The 24,497-nt window shown below is 37.3% G+C and overlaps 2 protein-coding genes across 2 annotated transcripts; both read left to right on the top strand.

The window, feature by feature from the left end:
• Nucleotides 1-7,313: 7,313 nt before the first annotated feature.
• Nucleotides 7,314-15,169, top strand: LOC109051759 (P2Y purinoceptor 3-like). Its single transcript, XM_019069247.2, has 2 exons — nt 7,314-7,441; nt 13,653-15,169. Exon 2 carries the CDS (start codon nt 13,676-13,678, stop codon nt 14,654-14,656), a length of 981 nt encoding a protein of 326 aa, XP_018924792.2. The 5' UTR covers nt 7,314-7,441; nt 13,653-13,675; the 3' UTR covers nt 14,657-15,169.
• Nucleotides 15,170-18,984: 3,815 nt separating this feature from the next.
• Nucleotides 18,985-22,859, top strand: LOC109051768 (rho guanine nucleotide exchange factor 17-like). Its single transcript, XM_042775835.1, is given in 6 exon segments — nt 18,985-19,545; nt 19,547-20,015; nt 20,278-20,575; nt 20,669-21,558; nt 21,561-22,623; nt 22,688-22,859. Coding segments are annotated over 6 exon segments (2,946 nt in total). The 5' UTR covers nt 18,985-19,491.
• The last annotated feature ends 1,638 nt before the right edge of the window (nt 22,860-24,497 follow it).

The raw sequence follows: 24,497 nt of genomic DNA on the forward strand, positions 1-24,497 counted from the left end.
TGCTGCAAAACCGTGCTATGTACCGTTGGCTTAACACACAAACAAACTGAGCGTTTGCTATATTTCCGCTACAGGTTAGGAAAACAGCTATGTGTGTTTTGAACCCGTGTGGGAATAAGACTTCATTGTTTACAGGTTCTAAATGTAAATTCAAAAAGGCGGGGGAAGTATTCCCGAATTTATCTCCCTTTCAGTGAGTGTTAAAGAGCCCTTGCCCCATAGTATGTATTACGCAATACTGCGTGGTTCTGGCCGCATCAAAGATCTTCATTCCTCCAAGGCTGTGGCAGGTCCGAGCGCTTTTACCTCCAGTGCGGTCCAGACCGTGCCATTCAAACCCAGTTTCAGCAAGGACAACCACATCAGGCTTGTGAACTGATAGTGTAAAACTGTTGTTAGTATTTGGGGTTTTTTAATGTTTTGTTTCTTTTGTTTTTGAAGATCAGTTTAGTGATCTCTGTGACATAATTAAGCCAAAAGTTTGCTAAATTGTATAATATTTACATTGTAAGATGGCGAACCATTTCAATAACTATTAAAATCGTATTCGCAAAAATACCAATTGTTTTTTTTTCTTCCCCTAGCCACACATTCACATGTCTAATATTGATGATGATGCCCTGAGTTATTAGTAGTATTATAATTATTATATTATTATATGATTAAATATTATATTGGCTATTGTTATTTTTTATTTTCAGTTGGGCATTAATAATGTAGATATGGTTGAAATCAGGTTCATCATTTGAGACATATTTCACAGTCATCTTAATGGCAAAAACTTCCCCAAACTGCTCTCCAATATCCAACATATATATGACATAAACGTGTTGTAAAATCATTTGGCTCGAAATAGAAATCTTTTTGTAACATTTTAAAGTACTATCACTTTTAGGATCAATCTTATGCATGCATCCTTAAAGTATTCATTTCTTAATTGCAAAAATCTTACTGCCGCCAAACTTTTTGAACCGTTAGCATATATGTTACCGAAAAGCTTTGTATTTCAGATAAATGCTGTTCTCTAGTATCATATCACAATTTTGTCCTGTTCAAACACAAAGAAATAACTGGATGAAAAAAAAAAAGACAGTACACAACTGTTGTCAAGCAAGCTTAGACAAGACAAACCCATTTTTGAATGACTTTGTAAAATGATTTGGATGGAGCCATTCGGCCAAACAGCTAACAGAGCGCTTGCCAACAAAAAATAACTTGAATGAATTCTTAATATTTAATCATGTTTGCTTTACCTTTACTCAAACAACCCGTCAGTGTTTAACAAATTTTGCAACCCAACCCCTGAAATGTGAATAAATATCTTCAAGCGTTTCCAAGTGTCAGCAGGGCAATTTTGCAAGCTTCTGCAGTTGGAAAACAGTGGGATGTGCTCGTTCACAAGCACGAAGTCGAATCATGTCCCTACATTCCCAAAGCTCTTCAGGTGGCAGCGCAAGAGACCAGGAGCAGAGGTAGACATCTGCCAGTTCATATTTCCAAAGACGTACTACAAATATACCTGCACACCTTTTAAGAAACATTTACACATGCGTAAACGCTAATAGTGCCATTACTTATTCACCTTGATACAGACAAGGATCATAATACAGAACTTTAAACGATACTTTCAGATTGTATAGTAATTTGCGGGAACTGGTTTCCCATGGTATCTACACATAAGATTAAACCTGCCAAGTAGATAATATTGCTTTCTTGTTCGTAATGTTTTTTTTGTTGTTTTATCTTTATTCAGTTCTAAATCTTAACTCTCAGGAATATTGTATGATTAAAAGCAACATTGTTTTATACTGTGGTTATGAAGAAATAGATGATATGTCAAGATGGCTGTCTGCAAACCAAGTTTAATGCTGCATTGCATGTTAAAAAAAAAAAAAAATGTAACTATACGTAGTGTCGACAGTTGGTCGTACCTTCACAGCTACTAAGAAATAGAGTGTTTCAGTATTGTTAGATTTGCCAGTGACTGGGTTGACATCTGTCATTCTTATTAACTTTTAACCAGCAGTTTCGAAAGGAAAAGATATGCGAGTTTAAATTACAAATGCAGGAGGAATTTAGATAGCATAAGGGAATTATCTAAAAAAAAAAAAATTATCATGTATACTATTTTTATTGAATATATTTTTATTAGAATATTAAATCATCAATATTACTGTGTTGAAACAAATATAGCACATTATAATTGCCCTCTCATGAATACTCTGTTTATTTTCCCTGGTAGTTGTTTTCCAGTGAGTTTTAGTAGGCTATTGCATCCTGTCCCAAAAAAAACACGTTTTAGGAGGTCCTTTCTGGGTAAATTATAAAGGATGTAATGGTCATTTGTGTTGCATGTGTGTCCATTTCCTCCTCCCTAATCGCCACAGTCATCACCAGCTGCATGCTCTCCACAATCCAATTTTTTTTTACCTAACCTTAATTAATTAGCATTAGCTACATGTATGTGCAGAATCATACAAGCATTCTGCTGGGGTCTCTGTCGTCAGCCGGGGATCAACAAGTCAGTCCCGACACCGGAGATCAGATAGAGACGGTTTCAACAACATTTTTCATGTTTATGCTTCCCTCGTCAAACCATTGGAGGTCTCGTTTGAGAGTGATATACAGACCACACAGATCTGAGGTTTTCAGAGGCAGCCGTCAGGAGCCTCAGGGTCCATAATCAAGCCCTTGCTACTATGAAAATGTATGGTAGATCTTAACAGGCGCATAATCAAGGTCTGATGGTCTTGAAGAACCATGAATTCTGCATCAGCCCCACTCAACATGACTGGAACATAGCCATAAATGCACATTGTTCATACAAGTTCTACGTGGGCGATGGTGATGCGTTTTTCAACTCCATTACCCATTCATTTGTTTTCCTTACTCACTACGTGTGACAACGTGGTCAAACAAGGAAAAGAAAAGAAATTAACTGAGCCCAGAGTGTTGGATTCACCTCTACAAAATAAAGGAGATAATGGTCTATAATCACCATAATTAGCCGCAGGCATGTCTTTAAAACCTCAGAATGTAAAAATGTAGGTTGCTACTTGTGGAATGGATCCCGGTGATTTTTAAATGTTTTTCATGGAACCTCTTAATGTCAAAAAAAGAACAAATATTTAGAGCGTGTATCCGAAAATGGTTCTTTAGATTATTAAATTGTAGCATTTGGATCAAATCAGAACACACAAGTGTTCATTAGAATTTAAAAAATCAATTATTTAGTTAGATTAAAATCTTTCACAAACCCCCTCACACAACAGTCCCGGTGCCTATATGTCTGTGAATGATGTCAGCCACCTGGTTACCATGGCAACCAGGACACCTGAGCCAAGATCAGATAAAAACTCGTACCACCTAAAACGAATGTAGATGAGAAATCTCCCTGCTACTTAATGCTCCCAAACAAACACACACTGCTATATGAAATGACTTCTTACATTAATTCATAGACAAATTTTTCTATGATGCATATCCCCAGGTCATAGGGTATGATACTACCTCCTTGTAATGGTTTTTTGAGTTACCGTATATGTTTTATGCATGCTTATAGATCACTTAGTTAATATCACCTCACTATACCATGTTTGGTATCCAGTGTGGGGTGGTGACACGCATTACAAGTAACGTGAGTTTACGTAATCAGATTACTTTTTGTCAATCAAGTAACTGTGTTAATTTAGTAAAAGTAACTTTGCATTACTTTTTAATTATACAAGAAAAAAATCACAAATCTGAGTTACTTTTGCATTTAATTTGTATTTTTTTTTAAGCAAAAAAAAAAATTACCAGTTACATTTTTGTGTATTCAATAAAATTTTTGTACCCATTGAATTAACTGTATTTTTTATAACCAATGTTTGGTCCCGTTTATATTTAAAGTTTTTATTTATTTATTTTATATTTGTTTATTTTTTTTATTTTTAGTTTTTTAATAATTAAGATTCCCCATATTGGTGGAGGAAGTAAAGATCTGTTTTGGGTATTTTCATTATTTTCAATTTTAAAAAATCAAAATCAAGTGTTTTAACAAACATGATTTAAATAAGTTTTGTAGTTCTAGACTAAATGTGAATTTGTTTTTAATTGAGCATTTATTCATATATATAGATATTTCCTCTCGCAAAAAAAAAAAAAAAATTATTTTTTTTAGTATTAAAAATTTCTAAATTATTTGAATTATAAAACTTTTTTTTATTTAAACTCAGCAAAATTTTTTTATATTTTTAAAAAATTTATATTTTGATTTTTGGCAAAATCCCCCTCTGCTGCAATAATTAAATATGTTAGAATAAACACACATGCAATAATACATTTAAATAACACACTAATCCACCATTTTATTAACTAATGTCTTTGCTGCTGACCTTTGATCGATCCAGTTTCAACCCTACTTAGAAGCAAAAATGACTTTAGATAAACTAACAATTGTGCTTCATTGTTTTTTTTTGTTTTTTTTTATTGCTGAAGAGTGTGAACCTTCTTCTCCTGTGTTCTACTGTACATACATGAATTTACTTTTCCTCCAGCCTGACGGTTTATTCATTCCACTTTTTGGTCTTTACATTTGCTAAAAATGGAACGTAAACAATCAAGCCAAGAGATCGAGCTCATATTTATAAAAAGTAACGCAAAAGTAACGTGAACGCATACTTTCCATAAAAAGAAACTAAGTAATGGTAATTAGTTTATTTTTGTAGGGGGAGTGACGCAATATTGTAATGCATTACTTTTAAATGTAACTGTCCCCATCACCTGTTGGTATCTATGATGGTTCATATTTTCATGATCTAAATGAGAGTTTATATTATATGTTGAGCCAACAATTTAGTATTATAAGATATCTTGAAGATTCTTCTCTTGAACCACCACAATCGAGTTTCATTTATGCAAACAAACAATGCTAGAGAAAAAAAAGACGTCGGTAAACTTTCCCTCCAAAAGTTCAAGACATCACTTGGCTATTTGATCCCCCAGGAGGTGTGACCTTGATAGAAGATAAAGCCCTCAAAATCAGTGACCCGTTTTCAAGTCCCTGTGGTTCTGTTAGATTCTGAAGAAGATGAGGAGGGATGTGAGCTAGAACTCTTCTGCGCCCAGGCTTCGCCTTGTCTTCAGCATTCACCAACGATCCTTGGATCTCAGCTGATGTCTCTCTTAGCTCTTCTTCACCTTCCATCCTTGGAGAAAAACTCTCCCAACCCACCCACAGAGTCGGAAAAAAACATATTTTTGGAGTTCATCACTCTTTAAAACCCAGAAGAACGTGATCGCAACTCCTACACCACCGAACATCCAAACCATCACGACTTTCCTCCGAGACTGCATCGGATGCTCATTCAAGGCCAAGGCAATGCAAGTATCGTACATGTAACTAAAGGAAACCAGAGGTTTAGGATAAGCTGTTGGACCCGGTTATAAAATGGCGCTGATAGTTTCCCTCAGGTGGTTAACTGGACTCATTTTCCATATCTGCATTCTCTGGTTTCTCTAATGGTTTCAGTCATCCACTTCCAACCTCCCCATGAATGAGTGGGTGTTTGCTTGCTTATATTAGTTATTGTGTTTGTGTTTAGTTAATAAAACTCTTGTGCACAAATTACATGGGTTTTCTGGCTCTGTCATCGCTTGTATATAGTGTCACTTTTACGATGCGATCTAATGCGTTACTGTAAGAAAGTTATTATCTGTGGCCACAAAAAATATCCTTTCTTAGAGCTGATATGAAATTATACTGAATGTTCGCTGGACGAACAGAGTAGTTGTTTGTAATATTACTTCTAGTTACTTACTGGCAACTGAGGTGAATAATTGTAATTAATTAGAATTCATTGTGAATTATTTATATACGGTTTTCCCTTTTGAGCTAATGTGCTAGCTACAAAATTGTTCTTCAGAGCTGTCCACTGAAAAGTTCTTTGGGGAACCAAAAATGGTTCTTCTATGACTTCACTGTGAAAACAACCTACTGAAACTTTTTAAAGAGTGTAACGTAGGCAGGTAAGTGTACTACACACCAGCTATTATATTTCAGGAAATCCTGCATGTCAGAGCATATCTCAGGTCTGCAACCTGAATCAAAGCCAATCACAGAAGACCTCATGCTGACACAAGGATGTTTTTCTCTATCAGCTTGTTTAAAAATTTATGATATGTTATTTGGAATAAATCATATTCATGTCTGTTGCTAAAAGAAATAAATATAAGCACAACATTTTTTATCACTGAGGTTTGGTTTTGTTACCAGCAACTTTACTGTGAAGTTTACTTTCTTAAAGACGATTTAAATTGTAAAAAAAAATTGTAAAAATGTGTTTATTGTGTTTTGTTGAACTGATTCACTTGAATCTGCACGTATTCAAAACCTCTTCCTGTTAAACTGAACATTACTGGATCCATAAGCCTAAAATAAATTGACACTGTGACCCAGCATCTGTTGAATACTGTATGTGCTCCAGTTCACTGGAAATGATAGGGAAACATTTCATAAACACTAGAATGTTTTTCGGTCTTTCTTAGAAATGACCAGTTTGTTTTGATTCAGAAATCATGTGACTATCAAGGTGGGACTATGTATCCTACAACTTAATGTAATTGCTCAATTTTAGTGTTGGTTTGAGGGACATCTCTGAGTATTCTGAGTGTTAGATTTCACCCAGGTTTTCTCATTCCTGCTTTTACTTGTTCTTCACCATTACAGTGAACAAAAACATGAGCGGTTTGCATGGATCACATAAAATCAGTTTGTACCTGTAAAGCCATTTAAAATTAGTCAGCTGCAGAACAGCTGGGAAAATTTGGTGAAACCTTTCTCGGTGTAAACAGCAGCCAACTGCCTGCAGGCCAAAGTCTTGTACAAAAGAAAACTCTGTTGATTGACAGTCGTTTGTTGATGGTAGAAAATGCTCACTTCATTGAAAACACGGTGTGTTGGAGCCGTTTTAACCTCGGGGCAAATTTGAACTATTATCTTTCACTTTACTTTATTTATCCCTTTACGGGAAATTGTTTTTAGACAATACAGGTCTCATGACGTTCTCAATATGTTGGTCCACGAACTTTCTATGATATACTAAATAGCTACATAATGTGACTTAATGTGCTGTAGACTATATATAGTATGAATACATTTATCTACAGAAATCTACACAATAAAATAAGAATAAGAATTTGTTAGCGCTTATCAAAAGTCTTTCAGCCAATCAGGGAAGTTCATGTAACGTTCCCGTGATTAATATCAATGAGACGGGGCGGGTTAGTGTAAATATGGGTGTCGATGACGCGCAAGTGCCGAAAGAAGAAGAGTGCGGTTGCAGAGTAAATTCGCTACTTCTCTTTTCTTTGCCTCTCTGAGGAGATTCACTTTTACTTCGCAGACAGATTTGTTGACCGGATTTCAACTGGGGAAATAACGAAAAGAGTGGATGCAAAGGTACCTTTAGGAAGCTCTTAAAGCAATTACACTTTGTTTACGATATGGCATGAAATGGAGCGTTTGATTATTTGCATCAGTTGTTTATTATGGGCACGCGTAGGTGATGTTAGTACTTATGCATGTAAATACTAATTAATAATACTAATTCCTAATCCAGGTTGAGGTTTTGTTTCTTATAGATGTGACTGTGTTATGTTCTGTTTCTTTGTCCTGATGTTTCAAAAATAATGATACAAAACTCCTCTATTGCTACAAAGAAATATATAACAGTGAAACATTAAATTAACTGATTTCAAATTACAATAACAAATCATTGCAATAACCCATTACAAATTATAATGACTAACACGCCTTTTTTCGGATTTTATATTAAATAATTCAGATTTTGATGTTAAAATTAAAAACGACTATATATTATTATATGATATATATATATATATATATATATATAGGATTTCATAAGACAAGACAAAACCTTTTATGTTTACAATTTAACTATTTGCTGTGAAAATCATTTAATAATTTATTTATTGATTTAGTAAATAATTGATTTATTGACTGATATACCATCCGTCACATTCAATAATTTTTTTTCAGTTGTACCTTGTTGTAAATCACACTCTGTGTCTGAAAAGTATCATTCTGTCCTGATTGATATTAAAATCTGTAGAAACAGCTCTGTGGAAGTGTGATTCCACAGAAGTGCAGGGATTCCACTGTATGTCATTGTTAGCAGTGCAGATTCCAGTATGTTAATAATGCTCTAGTGAATGGCTTTTGGTGCTCTGTGTTTCTTTTATGCACATGTACAGACACAGACATTCATTAGGGGGAAATAACAAAAACTCCAGGTGTGGGAAAGAAATGTGTGTAGAGATGAAAAACATTCTAAGAGCTTCTTATTCAGGCCAGAATCTACAATAGCCTCCTTTTTTATTTTTTGACCTTAAATACATCACGATGGACACCCAGTGGCGCCAAGGGGCGGTTTTGAGCCCTCAACAGAGGGAAAAACACAAGCCAAACGCTAGGAAAAGATAAAAAGGGAGCAATATCCCACCCAGAAAAATGCCTTTCCTTGCCAAAATTGCAAAGTTGCTTTGTGTAATATGTGACCCATGGACACAAACCAGTCATAAGGGTCAATTTTCCTAAAATTGAGATTTATACATCACATGAAAGCTGAATAAACAAGCTTTCCACTGATGTATGGTTTGTTAGGATAGGACGATATTTGGTCGAGATACAAACTATTGAAAATCTGGAATCTGAGGGTGCAAAAAAAAAAATCTAAATATTGAGAATATCACCTTTAAAGTTGTCCAGATTAAGTTCTTAGCAATGCATATTACTTATCAAAAATTAGATTTTAATATATTTACAGTGGGGGAATTTACAAAAAATAGCTTAATGAAACATGATCTTTATTAATATCCTAATGATTTTTGGCATGAAGGAAAAAATCAATAATTTTGACCCATACAATGTATTTTTTGGCTATTGCTGCAAATATACCCCAGCGACTTATGATGGTTTTGTGGTCCAGGGTCACATGTGTTGCCCCTATGTGTAATTGTGCTGTAGAGAAATGTCACAACTTGATGTTGCTTGGTAGCAAACCCATGCTCTAGTGTGCTATTTTTGCACCTGACTACTATGACGAATGCTTGCAAGGTGAATGACGCTCTTACCAGTATCTGCTTCCAGTTTCATGCCACAAACTGACACTATATAATTGTTGTTTAACCAGGATTCAGTCGCTTTGTCATAGGTGTTATCACAATGTAAGCATTCAAAATTGATTAAAACGATCGCGTCAAATTCATGACCTGACAGTGGTTTGTTTGCTTGGCCATGTAAAGAATGCCTTGTGGCAAATGTCCCAGAAAAAGGTGTGGAAGATGGTTTTTGCAAAAGGGCAAATGCCGTGAACATGAACCCATAACGATCTGTTTCTTTAATTCTGTCACTCAGAAATCTGTCTTAAATTTGCGTAAGAGCTTGTCATGTGGAGCAACTGCTAAATTAGGACTCTTGCAGTTTCAAGTTGCTGCTCTCTCAAATCTTCTGTCTCCACCCTTGCAGATATTTGCTTAAGTGGCACAAAAAATATATGTCGTCACACAAAAACTAACCTCCATGTACAACACTCAACTCAAACAAGTCCTGATTGGGGTCTCTTGAATGTTCTTCTGGCCACCAGACAGCTGTCAGATATCTCTGCTTGCTTAAATCAACAGCCATAACCATCACTCCATGAAGCTCCGCCGTCTCTCATCAACATAGTTACATTAATGATGTTAAGATGCAGTTCACATTCTACCATAAATATGGCAAACTACAGCTGCGTTCTTGGACTTACTGTCTATTTTTGACCCGCGAACATGATCTTTCATGCAAGAACTTAAATAACCCTGGGACAGAGTAGAAGAATAATGCATTTCCAGACACACATTTATATAGACTTTTATTTTTGACTTACCAGTATCTAATGAAAATGCAACCATCACTGTTATTTTGGGTTGGAGAGGTCGGATTGTCCTTGGAATAATAAATGAAGAGATACATTCCATCAAATTTAATTAATCAAGATATAATAAAAAAAAATCTATAATATAAATTATCTAAACATATAATACAAATATTTTACATATAATATAATATAAAATATTATATTATAAATAATATAAATAAAAATATAATATAAATTATAACTCCAGCTGCGTTCTTGGACGTACTGTCTATTTTTGACCTTGACTATGACTTCAGGCAAGAACTCTAATAACCCTGGCTGGGACAGCGTAGAAAGAATGACACTTTTTCATTTTATATAGACTTTTAATTTTGACTTACTGGTTTCTAATGAAAAATGCAACCATCACTGTATTTTTGGGTTAGAGATTTGTGCAAATTTACAATTATTAAATCTACAAATGTTGCTTGTTTGACAACAAAATTATACAGGCTAGGTGTTAGCACCTAAGCAACTACCTAGCAAACTGCATCCCAGCATCCTAGCAACCACAGAAAACACCATAGCAATTGCATAGCCACTGACAATGCCTACGACACTCTGGTAACCACATAGTAACCACATCTAGTAACCAATGCCCTGGCAACCACTCACACCACTCTAGAAACTGCATAGCAACACTCTGGCAACACCCACAATGCCATAGTAACACCATAACAACCACAACTGCATAGCAGCACCCTGGCAACCACCTACACCACTCTAGAAATGGCATATCCACACTATGGCAACAACTTCAACAGCATAGCCACACCCTAGCAACAACCTACTGTAGAACACTCTGGAAGCAACACTCTGTCAACACTTGGAAAAATAAGCAGAGAAATAAATATAAAATATCCATAAAATATAATTAATCAAGATATATAACAATTATAATATTCTATAATAAAAATATAAATTATATTAATATATAATACAAATATTAGAAATAATAATATGAAATATTATCATATAAATATAAATAATATAAAACATATATATATATATATGAAAACATATAAATTTAACAGAAACATGTCAGAAAACCAAACCAACATTCCTCATTTTCAGAACTCAGTCCTACTTGAGGCCGATCAGATGTGTGTTCCTGAACCTGTCTAGACAAATCCAGCCTTTTGCTTTCACTGCAGCTGTCTCGTCTGAGATAAATGATGGAGAGCTGATGAGCTGGGCTGGGCTGGACTAATGATAAGGAATCAGGCACTTCAGCAACAGTGTGTCTGCAGACAGACTAATGCAAAAACCACTGGATTAACAGCAACTACTAAGAGCAGGCGCAGCACACACACACAAAACACACACACACAAGCTTAGACAGAGTTGTTCTTGTGAAACGGAATGTCTCGTGTCTGTTATTGCAAAACGCTTCTTGATAATGACGTCAGACAGTGTGATTAAAGACTGGAACTTTAGGGAAAGACTTTAGTTTATTTACTGCAGCGAAGCTTTCGCTAATCATAGTGTAGATAAGCTCACAAAGACAAGGTATTATGCAATAAACACAGATTTACTGATTGCATTACCTGCAGTAACGGCATCACCGGAAATTAGGCTTTTAGTTGAAAGAGCATGTATTGGGAATTGATCCAGGCAGCAGGATTTTGTAAGCTTTTTTTTTTTGAAAGCTTTTGATTTGCATGTGTACATAGACCTACAGTTAAAAAATAATGCATATAAGGACACACTCTGTGTGAACAGCTATAGAATTGATCTACCAAGGATTCAGATTTATATTGTAATTGTACTCTTATTATTTATATATATGTACTGTATATAGACATTAACAAGTTTCTCTTTTTTTAGATAAAGTAAAAATTAGGATTTGAACATAAAGGCAAAGAAACATGAAAGGAGAATGAATGAAATAATCTCCATTCTTGTAAAAAGTTTTGCCTTTGATAGTAAGAATGGGGCACTTCATTTAAATATGAATTAACTCATTCAAAGTGGGAACTGAAAGGAGTAAAAGAGGAATGTGCACTCTTTCTTTTCCTGTGTCTTAAGCAAGCGTGTGTCACATGATCTATATGTCTCTAACTGTCTATTAAAAGTGCAATGAAATCTTTTGCAATTTTAATGTATCTCAATGTGAACTCTTTTAGCATAACAGTGCGACTAAGAAATTGCTTTATAAATGGTTCAGTAATGCTACATTTGGCTTTATTTTAGTGTATAGTATTTTTTAAGTAAAAAAAAGGTTTTTGTCTGAAAAAAAAAGATTATCAGAAATAAAATGCTATCAGGATTGTGAATAATAGAAGTGTTGCAATTCCATTTGCTGCCACTAGTGGCTGATCTGGTCAGTAGGTGTAAATAATGACTCATCTAAGCCATTTCTGTAAATAAGTACGCCAAGTATGATTTATTGTACATTTTAAGGCCATATTAGTAGATTATAACCTCAAGTGCAGGTGATGTCCTCCACATCCCATCTTTTTGTTCTTTGTATCTTTACACAATAATAAACACAATCCACTGCTGGTCAAGTAATGCTTCCCTGCCTTAAACTCATTTTGACACCAATATAAATATAATTCTAATATTTTCATGTGAAATTAAACTAGGCAAGTCACATGGGGAAATGTTGTCTGTAAATCCAGTCAAGTTTATGTATTAATCATCTGACCTGTGTCTTAATATTCAGTGTTACCCATCACCAGAGCATATGGAGTAAAATATAGCAGTGAGTGCTTTTACTCTGCAGTATAATGAAGTTGCCCAGTGGCTCCTGAGAGTCTGGTAAACACAGTTAGTTCGCTCAATGTCTGCATGAATCCTGCTGTTATTGAATGTTTTTACTCTAACTGGGTTTGAATGAACTATATTTTCTCTCTAATTTGGTGCATACTTGCTATATTTGGACTGTATAAATGTGGTTTGCATGCACATGCTGATTGAATATGCGATCTGCAACGTTTAGAGACCCATTTGTTTAATATAATATAAAATAATTTAATATAATATATGGGTTAATGTAGAGTTTAAGTGTATTTTGTGATCATGACTGGCTGACTGTACATTATCTCGCTTGTCATGCATACTCGCCAAATAAATAAATATGTGAAGATGAAATATTGATTCAGAGTTAAATTAATTATTTGCATTTTTCCTGTATGGTATTTTTAAAGAAACTAGTCAGTTACAATGTACAAATCAAAGAGAATATTACTAAATGTATTATGTGTTTTGAGGTCATATTCACTGCAGCTGCTAACTGAGATGCTAGATGGCACTAAATGCTTTTGTTTGAAGCATGTGTGTAGCAAATGAACTAAAAACTTAAAAACTTTAAAAAACACTAGCATTATTGCACATGGCTGTGCTATTTTAGTATAACTTAGATGCTAATATCATTTTTTATAATATTTTGAATTTTTTATTTTCATTTTTTATCTTTTTTTTTCAGTTTTAGTTTATTTTAGTATATCACGTTAAAGTAAATGAAATTGAGAAACAGAAATGAAATGAAGTTCTTTTTTTATTCAAGTTAACATCTATTTTATTTCAAGCAGTGACTTTTTTTTTTATGTTTTCAGTTAACTATAATAACTCTGGTGCATGGACAAGCACCATTAATAATGACAATAAGTAAAATAATAATCAGAATACAACTTTATTTATGCATCTGTTTATGTACGACTACACTGATGCATAAACATTTCTGTTTTTCAGAATGTGAAGCAATATCTGTTAAGATGGCGTCTTCTAACCATTCCACCTCCAATCTGCCTTCCTGCACCTACAAGGAGGACTTCAAGCGATTCCTCCTCCCATCCGTCTACAGCCTGGTCTTCATCTTTGGTCTGCCGCTCAACTTCATCATAATCCTGCGGATATGGGGCTCCCGACGCACTCTGACACGGACCAAAATCTACATGCTGAATCTAGCGGTGGCTCCTGACTTCCTGTACGTCTGTTCCCTTCCACTTCTCATTTACACCTACGCCAGCAAAGACTACTGGCCGTTCGGAGACTTACCTGCCGCCCTGGTTCGCTTCCAGTTCTACAGCAACCTGCATGGAAGCATCTTCTTCCTCACCTGCATCAGCTTCCAGCGCTACATGGGCATCTGCCATCCGCTGACAGTGTGGCCCAGACAAGGTGGACGCAGGCTGGCGTGGTTGGTCTGCGCTGGTGTTTGGGTGGCTGTCGTGATTCTCTGCGCTCCAACGTTCGAGTTCGCCGCCACCGGCATCCAGCGCAACCGCACGGTGTGTTACGACCTCAGTGTTCCAGAGCGCTCAACCGCATACTTCCCATACGGCATCACTTTGACCTGTCTGGGCTTCATCGTGCCCTTTCTAGTGATTGTGGTGCTGTACTGCAAAATGGCATGGGTTCTCTGGCAGGTCTGCGAAGCCAGAGAAGTCTCGGCTATAGAGAAGAAGAATAAAGCTGTGAGGATGATCATCATTGTAATGCTGGTGTTCGCCATCAGCTTTTTGCCCTTCCACGTGACCAAGACGCTCTACCTGCTGGTGAGGACCTTTCCCACGGCCCCCTGCGAACTGAGGAACCTGCTGTCCGTGGTCTACAAATGCACCAGACCCTTCGCCAGCATGAACAGTGTTCTGGACCCCATTCTGTTCTACTTCACCCAACCGCAGTACAGACGCAGCACCAGGAGTCTGCTGCTCAAGATCACCTCGCTCAGAGACAAGTCTGACAAAATCTGACTGGAGCACATCTGCTTTGGTCGAAAGTTTCTCTATGCTAAAGCAAGACATTACAGTCATAACCATTGTTATGTTGTGTTATGTTATGTTTTTTTTAAGCTAAAGTTTACAAATTAGTACCTTTTGAAAGGGTTCCACCCTAGTGAATTTTTTTTTTTACCTTCATGTGTGTAGTGGGAAAAAAAAAAGATTTCTGAGAAACGCTGCTGATAGTTGAAATCACTGAAACAAACACACCCCTAATCAAAAGGATCACACCTGTATAGCTGTATAGCTTGATAGCTCCGCCCCCAAATTCATGAACATGCTGTGCAGCACAGGCATCTCCCCCATCATCACCCCTTACTGGTGATTGGCTACAAGTGTGTTTTGGTGCTTGGTCCTATCCACTTTCAAAAGCATTTATCAGAAATCACTTACTTCACCTTTAAGTGTTTATTTTGACACTTTATCCATTTGTGTCTATAGATTTTAACCAGAAATCTCAACTTCAGCAGTACATCAAACTTTTGTTTTTACAGAAGGGTTTGTTCCAGGGTTATTATAGTTAACTAAAACTAAAACTGAAATCATAAAATAAACATATTCGTTACTAAAAAAAAAATTAATGCTAACTGAAATGAAATATTTACTAAATATTTTATGTCAACTAGTTGTGGAGGCAACATTTATCATTTTCATTTAGTTTAGCTTGAAGTACCAAAATAACAAACTAAATAATAAATACAAATTAATAAAAACTATATAGATATTATAATACCATAGTGATACTAAAATAAAACTGGTTTGTTCGTATAACATTGAAAAGAACGATGAAAAGAAATATCCAAAATCCCCTCTCTAAAAACTTTGAACACTAACATGTTAACAAAACGAAAGAAGAATTTTGAATTTGCCGTTATGCAATGTTAAGATTTCTGTTCTGGAAATGTATGAAATTTAGTGCATTTTTTAATTAGATAATGCCACATATGCATATTTAAATGTACCATGTAATACAAAATGTAATGCCTTAATGTACTATTAGTTAACTGGGGAAATATGGTGATATCTGTTAGTTAAACAATTACCCTGTTAACCTGCAGTATCTTACGTTAAGATAAGCTTAGTAGGCTGTGCAGTTGTTGAAACCATAAAAAAAGTCAATATTTAAATACAAAACGTCCAATGCGTTAAGTACCTGTACTGTGAAGGTTGTAAATAATGGTTGAAGGAAGTAACTCTTATTGATTGATATTCAGTGTTAGAAAAAAATAATTTATGTTGACTAAAACTATCACCTTATGGACATTTACATTTGCTTTGAGAGAACAGCCCACAGTAGAGCTGTGTGTCTCGTATCTGAGCGTTTAACCCTGTGAATGGCAGCTGAATGAGTGCACTAGTTGGCTGAGTGTCTAGATCAGCTGATCTCTCTGATCTTTATGAGGGGCAATAGAATGTAAATTTTGATAGAAGAATTACAGAACTGTGAAAGCAAAGAATCATTTGCCAGTTTCAGATTTTTGATCCAAGTGGATTTTGAGTTTAACACTTAATTTAAATTAATTTAATTTGAGTTAAAAAAAAAAAAAAAAAAATTGTTAACTTTTGATAATTAATTTGCACTGGATTTGCATGTATAAAAAAAGTATTTGTTTAAAAACACAAAGAAAAGAAATCAGCCATTTGCTATTTTTAATTATTTATTAATTAAATACAAAAACAGTAAAATCTTGTTGTGTGTGTGTGTGTGTGTGTGTGTGTGTGTGTGTGTGTGTGTGTGTGTGTGTGTGTGTGTGTGTGTGTGTTGTGTGTGTGTGTGTGTGTGTGTGTGTGTGTGTGTGTAAGATATTTGTAAAGTAATCAATATTTTGTTTAGCATGGATGCATTAAATTAATCAAAAGGGACGGTAAAAACATTTGTAATTTTATAAAATATATTTTTTAAATACATGCTGTTGTTTTGAACTTTTGATTCATCAATGAATCCTGAAAAAAGAGTATCAGTTTCCAAAAAATATGAAACAGTACTGTTCAACATTTATAATAATCAGAAATGTTTCTTGAGAAATGTTTAAAAATTCAGCTTTGCATCACAAGAATAAATATAATTTTAAAATATATTCAAAAAGAAAACAGTTATTTGAAATTGTAATAATTTTTCACAATATTACTGTTTTTTGCTGTATTTGAACAAATAAATGCAGCCTTGGTGAGCAGAAGAGACTTCTTTTAAAAAAACCTTAGCAACCACAAATGTTTGAACAGTACTGTATATGCGTGATATTTAAGATAAATAGGTCTATTGAGACAGTGTGGAATTATGGATGAGAGAAGGAGATAAATGAAAGCATTTGGAGTGGAAGAATAACATCTGTTTAACACACTGCATCTGCTGCACATTATCTGAAGGTCATTATCAGATGTTTGATGGTTTAACAACACTTTGTGCAGCTCAACATCCTTATGATGTAACATCATATCCTACAAGATAAGGATCTAGTGTTAACAACAACACATGTACAATAATTGATCCAGAACCAGAGCTCACATAGAAAGGCATATTTGTACTGCCTGTGCTGTCATTGTGTTTTCATGAAGCAGTTTAATCGTAGCTGTAGGGTTATTTGAAGCTTCAACATGACCAAAAACTACAAATAGAAATGGCTGGAAGGCTTACAGAATGGTTAAACAAATTCTTTTGCATTATTGCAAGAGGAAGTGTGGATGTGTTTTAGTCAATTGGCCAGTATTATGTCTGTGAATTTTTAAATATGAATGAATTTTGCCTTATATCTGAATGGTGAAGAAGAACATGGAGCACTTTATGTTCAGAGTGAAATACTAACATGCCACATACTGCATTGTAAATACTGTATACTACATCCTGTTTTTATTAATTCAGTTATCCTTAAAATATATATTTTTTAATGCTATTTTGCATTTTGAAATCCAGTTTTGTGACTAATTAAAAAATGATTGGGACCTGGTATGTACAATGTATTTTGGGCAAATGTAGTAGAAAAATGTAGGTATTGCATACACAAACAATCTGGATACCGTATACATGTTAGAGATAGTCGTAGTACTGTGCTATTTTAAACATACTGTACACTGTTAACTGCTAACTTATAACGTTAAATTGCAGCGACTTCAACCTGTCTTGAAGTAACAAGTATTTCTGTGTCAGTATCTATTAACGGCAAGTAGGTGGCGTACTTTACCAACAAGTTTTGTTGTTAAAGCAGATGTGATTTTTCTACATTAAACTGACTATTTGCTTCCTGCTTCAGCATAAATGGTTAAACATCATTTAAACAATATATGACATTCAACTTATTGAGCAAAATGGTGAACTTTGCCCATGTAATGATGAAAACAAGTTACTGTAACTATCAGTGTTATCCAATATACTAGCACAATCATTCCATCTGTGTCTGTATTGTAGTATGTGCATAAAATATCTTTTTTTCAAGTAAGACTACTAGTTATTGTAATTTTACTAGTTGTGATTAATTTTGTCAGTGAATGTTTGCTTCTGTTTTGTTTATCAAACTCTTTTTTAAATTTGTGTAAATCTACAGTCTCTAGATGTATAATTAAGTAGCATATTAAATGAAGCTATTCAAATCTATATCCTAAATGAGGTCTTTGTGAATGTTTTTGGTTATTGCCTTTATATGTGTAATGAAATGTGGATAATTGAATTATGTCCGCTGTGTTCTTAACTTGATCTGTTGTTTGTCCAGTAAAGACAAATCAATAAACTTTATTTCCTGCAGGGTTTCTCATATTATTGTAACAATCAGGATTAAGAAAGACCTACAGTGGACCCAAAAAGTATTTGGATGCTTAAATTGCACTAGCCTAAATGCCATTGCATTATAAAAATACCAAACAAGACATCTGAAAGAAAATTATACCAGAGTACAGTTAACTTTAGATTTGCGTAAACAAGAATATGGCCACTAGAGTGCACTCTAGACATGCAACTAAAATGCAAGATAGACGAAAAAAGAAGAAAAGAAAAAAAGAAACCTTCGAAACAAAGGACTGCAGAAGTGTTTACTGTAAAGCCAGTGCATGGAGACCGTGCAGAAAAACAGAGCTTTTGGTTAAAGAGGCAATAACTAGATTTATCTATCTGAGCCTCCCTAAAGCGCAAAGAAAATTAAGATAACCATTTGTTCAACAGTTTCCCAATGTGCATTTACAAACTGACACCTAATCGTCAGCATTATCCGCTCTCTCACATCAGAAAGAGGAAAAGCTGGATTCCCCCCTCGTTTTCCCCAGGGGGTCTCTCTCTCAAACCCCGACCCCATGTTTTATAGTCCCGCCCTCAATCCAAGCAACTATCTACATGTAAAAAGCCACAAGTCACGGAAACCCTTAATTGTGCCAAAATAAGCTTGAGCGCACTTATTCAAGCTGGAAATAAAGGATGCTTCTGAAGAAAGACAGTCGACCAAGGAAATGGGATTTACTTTGGAAAATGTACATTATTCAAACGTTGCTCTAGTGTGTGTTGGGCTGAAACACTTGGGAGTTTTCTGCTTAAACTTTGAGCTCTTTCTAAATGCATTGATGGACACTAAGAGAAGCAAACACGCGCAAAGTTCCGGGGATATAACTCTGTTTTCTTAAACAATCTCATCTGTCGTTCCTGAATTGTTTTGTCCTCCTCTTCGAAAAACACTGCCAAACAACTTCTGTGGTTAAATGGGGGCATTGTAAGTTGTTTTCAGGGGGCTAAAGGCAACCACGGAAAACGAAGGAGAAGGAAAGAGCGGACTATTTAACAATGAACTGAGAGAATAGCAAGAAAGACAAGTGGGAGGACAGGCATCGCAATGGCTGAAAGGGAGACTCAGAGAAAAGCGCCTGTTCATAGAAGCGTCTCTTTAAAAAAAGTTGGACAGCTGGAGCGCAAAGCGCAGATCACTTGGAGAGGATTTGGATAGGTGCGGTGCCCTTCCCCCAGACGCCGTAGAGCCCAGCGCGCAACCATCACAAGCGACGCACGCTGTTACTGTATCCAGAAATGTTTCCAAAATCTCAGCGGCCAGCCTCTCGACCGCAGACCTCAAGAAAGCCTCTCATGGAATATCTCCATCGGTTCGTCAGCTCTCTGAGAAGTTCAGTTTGAGCACAGGCGGGACACAGAGCTCTTTTGTAAACACTGGAAGCGTTAAAAACGTCGAGGATTCGAATTTGAATGAGAGTGGCTTCTTATCCAAGGAGTTTTCGGAGTCTGCGACGGAGAAACTTAAGGACAGTAACAGATATTGCTCGGCTCAAGAGTCCGTGTCAGGGTCGGATTCGGACAGATGCGATAAACACAGGCTCCTGAAAACTGTGGGTGGTACAAGTACAGGTAAGATGCATTGTTTCGAAATCACTGGTTCCCATTTAGCACCCAACAAATCGTCAGCCGTAAACAAAGACACTTTCTATAACTGCTCAAACGTATGTACTAATTTGGCTTGTAAGTAAAGTTAGCTTCGTGTACTGTATTAAGTTCACTGTTATGACGCTTTGCTTGTGCAGTTTTGCATTTGAAAGTCGATTTGGATGAATGATGTGTCTGCTTAATGAATTTCACACTGTGAGTTAAAGACACATTGTTTTTGACTTAGGGAGCCCAACATGCAAATCTCGTCGCTGCTATCACCCTTCCTATGGAGAGACATCTATTCATATTGATGCAAACTGGCCAAGCGTTTCTAAGATTAGAGAACTATTTGGGGATGGACGCAGAAAGCAACATCGGTCAACTTCAGATGCTGATGACTTGAAATCTGCCTGTCAACAACTCCAGCATTTCGACGCTAAAGAGGGCATCTCAACTCCAGACAAAAGTGACAAACAGTTCCCCCACCAGCCAAGAGGAGCCTGGAAAGATACAAACAGCTCTCATCATGACAACAGTACATTGTATGCAGACTATTCAATCCCTAACTTTCATACTTTAAGTGCTAAAAGTGAGTTTTTGAATTGTGATTCTCCTCCTGCTCCCCCACCACGCAGTAGAACGACTGCTTTGCCCCCCAAGTCTCACTGTTGCCAGCTGCAGGAACAGAGACAGAGGGCAGAGCAGCCACCGGATAGCTTGCATTCCTCGCATAACTCCTCCCAACCACAGACAGGGCCCTTCGTGGAACTAGCAAACGCTGGGGGAAGACTGAGCTCTGGAGAAGAGGATGAGAAGTTGAGAGGACGGACAGGCGATAACTTCTCCCAAAACAAACATGGCATCAGGGCTAATTTGAGAGGAAGGTCTTCAGGCAGTGAAGAGGACAGCCCTGCAGCACTAGCTCACCACAACAGGGACGTAAGACGTCGCTCACTAAGGAAAAAGAAGAAAAGCAATTGCAGCAGAGGCAATGAAGAGTCAGATGATAGTGACAATCAACCTCTAATGATGGAGCCGTGTGATTCTCAGACGGTAGGCCGCAGGATTGAGGGTTTCCGTTCTCGGGGTTGTTATACGGGCTTGCCATGGACACGAGACAGCCCATCTCAACGGTCCCATGTGACTAAGGACAACTTTAGGCACCTATATAAAAATTTTGAAGGGTCAGTCGGAACTAGCCCTGTTCCTCAGGTGTCGCGGGTTTCAAAAGTTACCATACCCTCATTTGCATCCAGTCCATTGGGGTCAAGAAGTAGTAGCAGGTATTCTAGCACAGAGATGTTAAAAGAGGATCAGCCAGCCAACATCCACAGCTTTGGCAGGGCTTCATCAGCTGTTTTGAGTAAAACATACCATGGCAATGCCACCATGTACCGCTCGCCTAGTTTTGGTCATGGAGATAACTTTTCTCGTGCAACAGTTCGAGTTCACCCTAAGCTTGTGCCGAGCTTAGTCCAGCAGAATATAAAACATGTAGTTCAGAAAACAGGGTATTCTGCCACTCCTTAAATAATGAGAAAGACAGGAACAGGATCTCTATGTCCAACCCCGACATTGCCTCAGAAACTCTATCACTTCTTAGCTACCTTAAGACCGATCTATCCGAGTTAAGAATGAAGAAAAAGGGACAAGATGATGAGGACAATGTAAACTCTGATCAAGGCACGTCTGTGTACAGAATGGGCTCCAGGACAAGTCGGCCGCACCATGGACGTCCTTCCCTGAAGGATCTCACTGCTACTTTGAGGAGGGCAAAGTCTTTCTCTTACTCTGAGAAGCCAGTAGGGCAGCAATATTATGGTAGCGGGCCAGGTTTAAGGAGTTCCTCCGAGCATCGGCTAGACTCTGAAGGCAGTGGCGAGCAGGTGATGATTGCTGACAGGGAGGTGGAGAGCGATGACTGCAGAAGTACCTACAATTACGACGAGCCAATGCCTACCCCTCTGCAAGACCACTATGTGCAGGAAGCCAGACAGGTGATAAGAGACATTTGTCAGATGGGTGAAAGTAAGGATGATGATGATGATTATGAGGAAGACCATTTCAAGACAAAAAGCAGTGACTCTAAAATAGACACTGAAAAAGAAGATAAGGCAAAGCAGGAGGTGAGGATACTTGAGCACTCTGATTTTACTGGGTGTAAGGAAGAGGAGGCTGATGGAAAAAGTGGAAAATGTTTACAGAAGGGAAATTCAGAGGAGAACATGTTCTGTGATAAGTCATTGGATGAACTCTCTGGTCATGAATCTAGCCTGACAGATGAAGGAATTGTCACAGAGCCAGAGTGTGGCTCGTATGGGGGGCTATCCTGCGTTAAAGACTTGCTGGGTCAGACTCTCAATGTTTGGAATCAGTCAGGATCGTACGAAGAGCAGCTGCCTGATACAACACCAGAGGAAGTTCCATCTGTTAAGACAGAGAATGAGGGAGTAGCCATAGGAGGAGACATTAGCAGCAGTAAAGATGTAAACCAGGGGGGGCCTTGGAGGCTCCGTCTACTCCTAGTGCTATTCGTAGGAGAAGGAAATTCTCCTCAGCTGAAACAACGGCTCAGATTCCAGCAATGGCAGTAATGGAGAGTCTAAATGGTGAGTCTGCATACCGCGTTCTTTGAGTGATCCTATACCTCATAGACTTCGTTCAGTTGCAGAGGATGGCGGAAAGAGCTTCTCCATGGACAGCAACCTGCTCGGTTCACTCTCTCTGAATTTCAAGGTGGGTGGTGGTGTGGAGTCTTCTGCAGCAGACATTTCTGAATATACAGGCAGTGCCGCCAGTGACCTTTCAGTGTGCAGCGACAGCTGAGAGATTACAGTACTGTGATTCAGAGCATTGTTCGTGGAACCTGGCGCAATGGACAATCTTATTGATGAGAAGGCTAATGGCAAGGCTGTTAAGGAAAAAGAGCTTTAGCGACCCTAGTAGACGTGGAGAAACTGACGGATACAGTCCTAGAATTTCAAAAGCATCCCAGCGAGCCAATTAATGAATTAGAACAATCCATACCACCTTCCAGCAGTGAGCCCATCTTATCTGAGCAAAGAGATGAGCTTTGGGCACTGAATAATGAACAACAACAACTTTATTGTCCAACCAGAAGGTCTCGTTCTCAGTCTGAGCACGTTTTGCCCTCCAATCTTGGTCATAATGGAGAAACAAAAGCCCCAGGGGAGCCCCTCATATCCTTTTGATCCTCCCCAAGCTAGCTCAGGTTTTGTCTCCTCGAGCTAGTCGCCGGAGCCCCAAGAAACGGACAAACCGCTTTACCCATCAGTTGTCTTTGTGCGGATCACTAGCCCCCCGGGGGGGACGGGGATCACTTAGATTGAACAAGGTGAAGAGCAGTCCTCTGCATCCATCCTCTCCCCCAGCTTCAAGCCCTCAAAGGTCGACCCAAACATGTGCGTCATGCCAGTGAGCCTGCCACACTTGTGCCTATAATTCCTTCACAGCATGCCCACATCTCCAGGACTCTAAGAGGTCTAACCATGTCACAGAGTCTTCACTATCCAGCAAAACAGTCCCGGGGGAGGGCACTCCATCATTAGAGGACGTCACTGAGCAATACATCTTGGCCTTGAAGTCTCCAGAGTCCCCAGCGGAGATCCATGCCACACCAGCCGCTGTTGGGGTTATTCTGGAGGGCACAACTTCCACACCTTCCGTTCCCTACCACCACTGCTGAGCCAAAACTAGAGAGGAAGTCCCAGCGATGAACTTTCCGCTGTTCCTCTGAAGGCCAAACCGAAAGTGGTGAGTGATATGTTATATTCTCCATTTTGGCTTTTTTATTACTTCTTTGAATCTTTTGTTTATGGCCAGTTATGACATAAATGCTTGCAAATATATTTCTATAAACAGTTGTTTGCACAGCAAATATTGTTGAGTGGAAGTAGCTTTTTGCTTCATAATCATGGACGATAACTTTTGAGCAAAGCAAAATGAAGTGTTTTTTATATATATATATATATATATATATATATATATATATATATATATATATATATATAGATATATCTATATATATATATATATATACATTTTTATTTTATGAGACCTCTTTGCCGGTGTGCTGGACTGAATTATATTAAGGATAAAACTGATATGTTTCACTCTATGAAGAACTTGGATGAGAGTTTCAAGGCCTTCAGCTTGAGTGGGTATGCATGTGCAAAATTAAGAATTTGTTTGTGCAGTGGCCCTTGACATTTTGTGTAGTGTGGCTGAATTTACAGCTTCCGACTTTGTTTTTGCCTCTGATGGAAAGAGCAGAACAATGTTTCTTAGATATATGAAGGACATTTATTTTGCCCACAGCATGTTTTTCTGCAGTCATATTGTTCTTCTTTTCCTTAGCCTAACTTTATTTTGGTCCAATGCCTGTATAGTGTGTACCCTTGTTTCTCCACATTCTCTGCCACAAATGTTCCTTTGTTTACTTGC

Source organism: Cyprinus carpio, chromosome A18, assembly GCF_018340385.1.
Source record: "Cyprinus carpio isolate SPL01 chromosome A18, ASM1834038v1, whole genome shotgun sequence".
Lineage (NCBI taxonomy): Eukaryota > Metazoa > Chordata > Actinopteri > Cypriniformes > Cyprinidae > Cyprinus > Cyprinus carpio.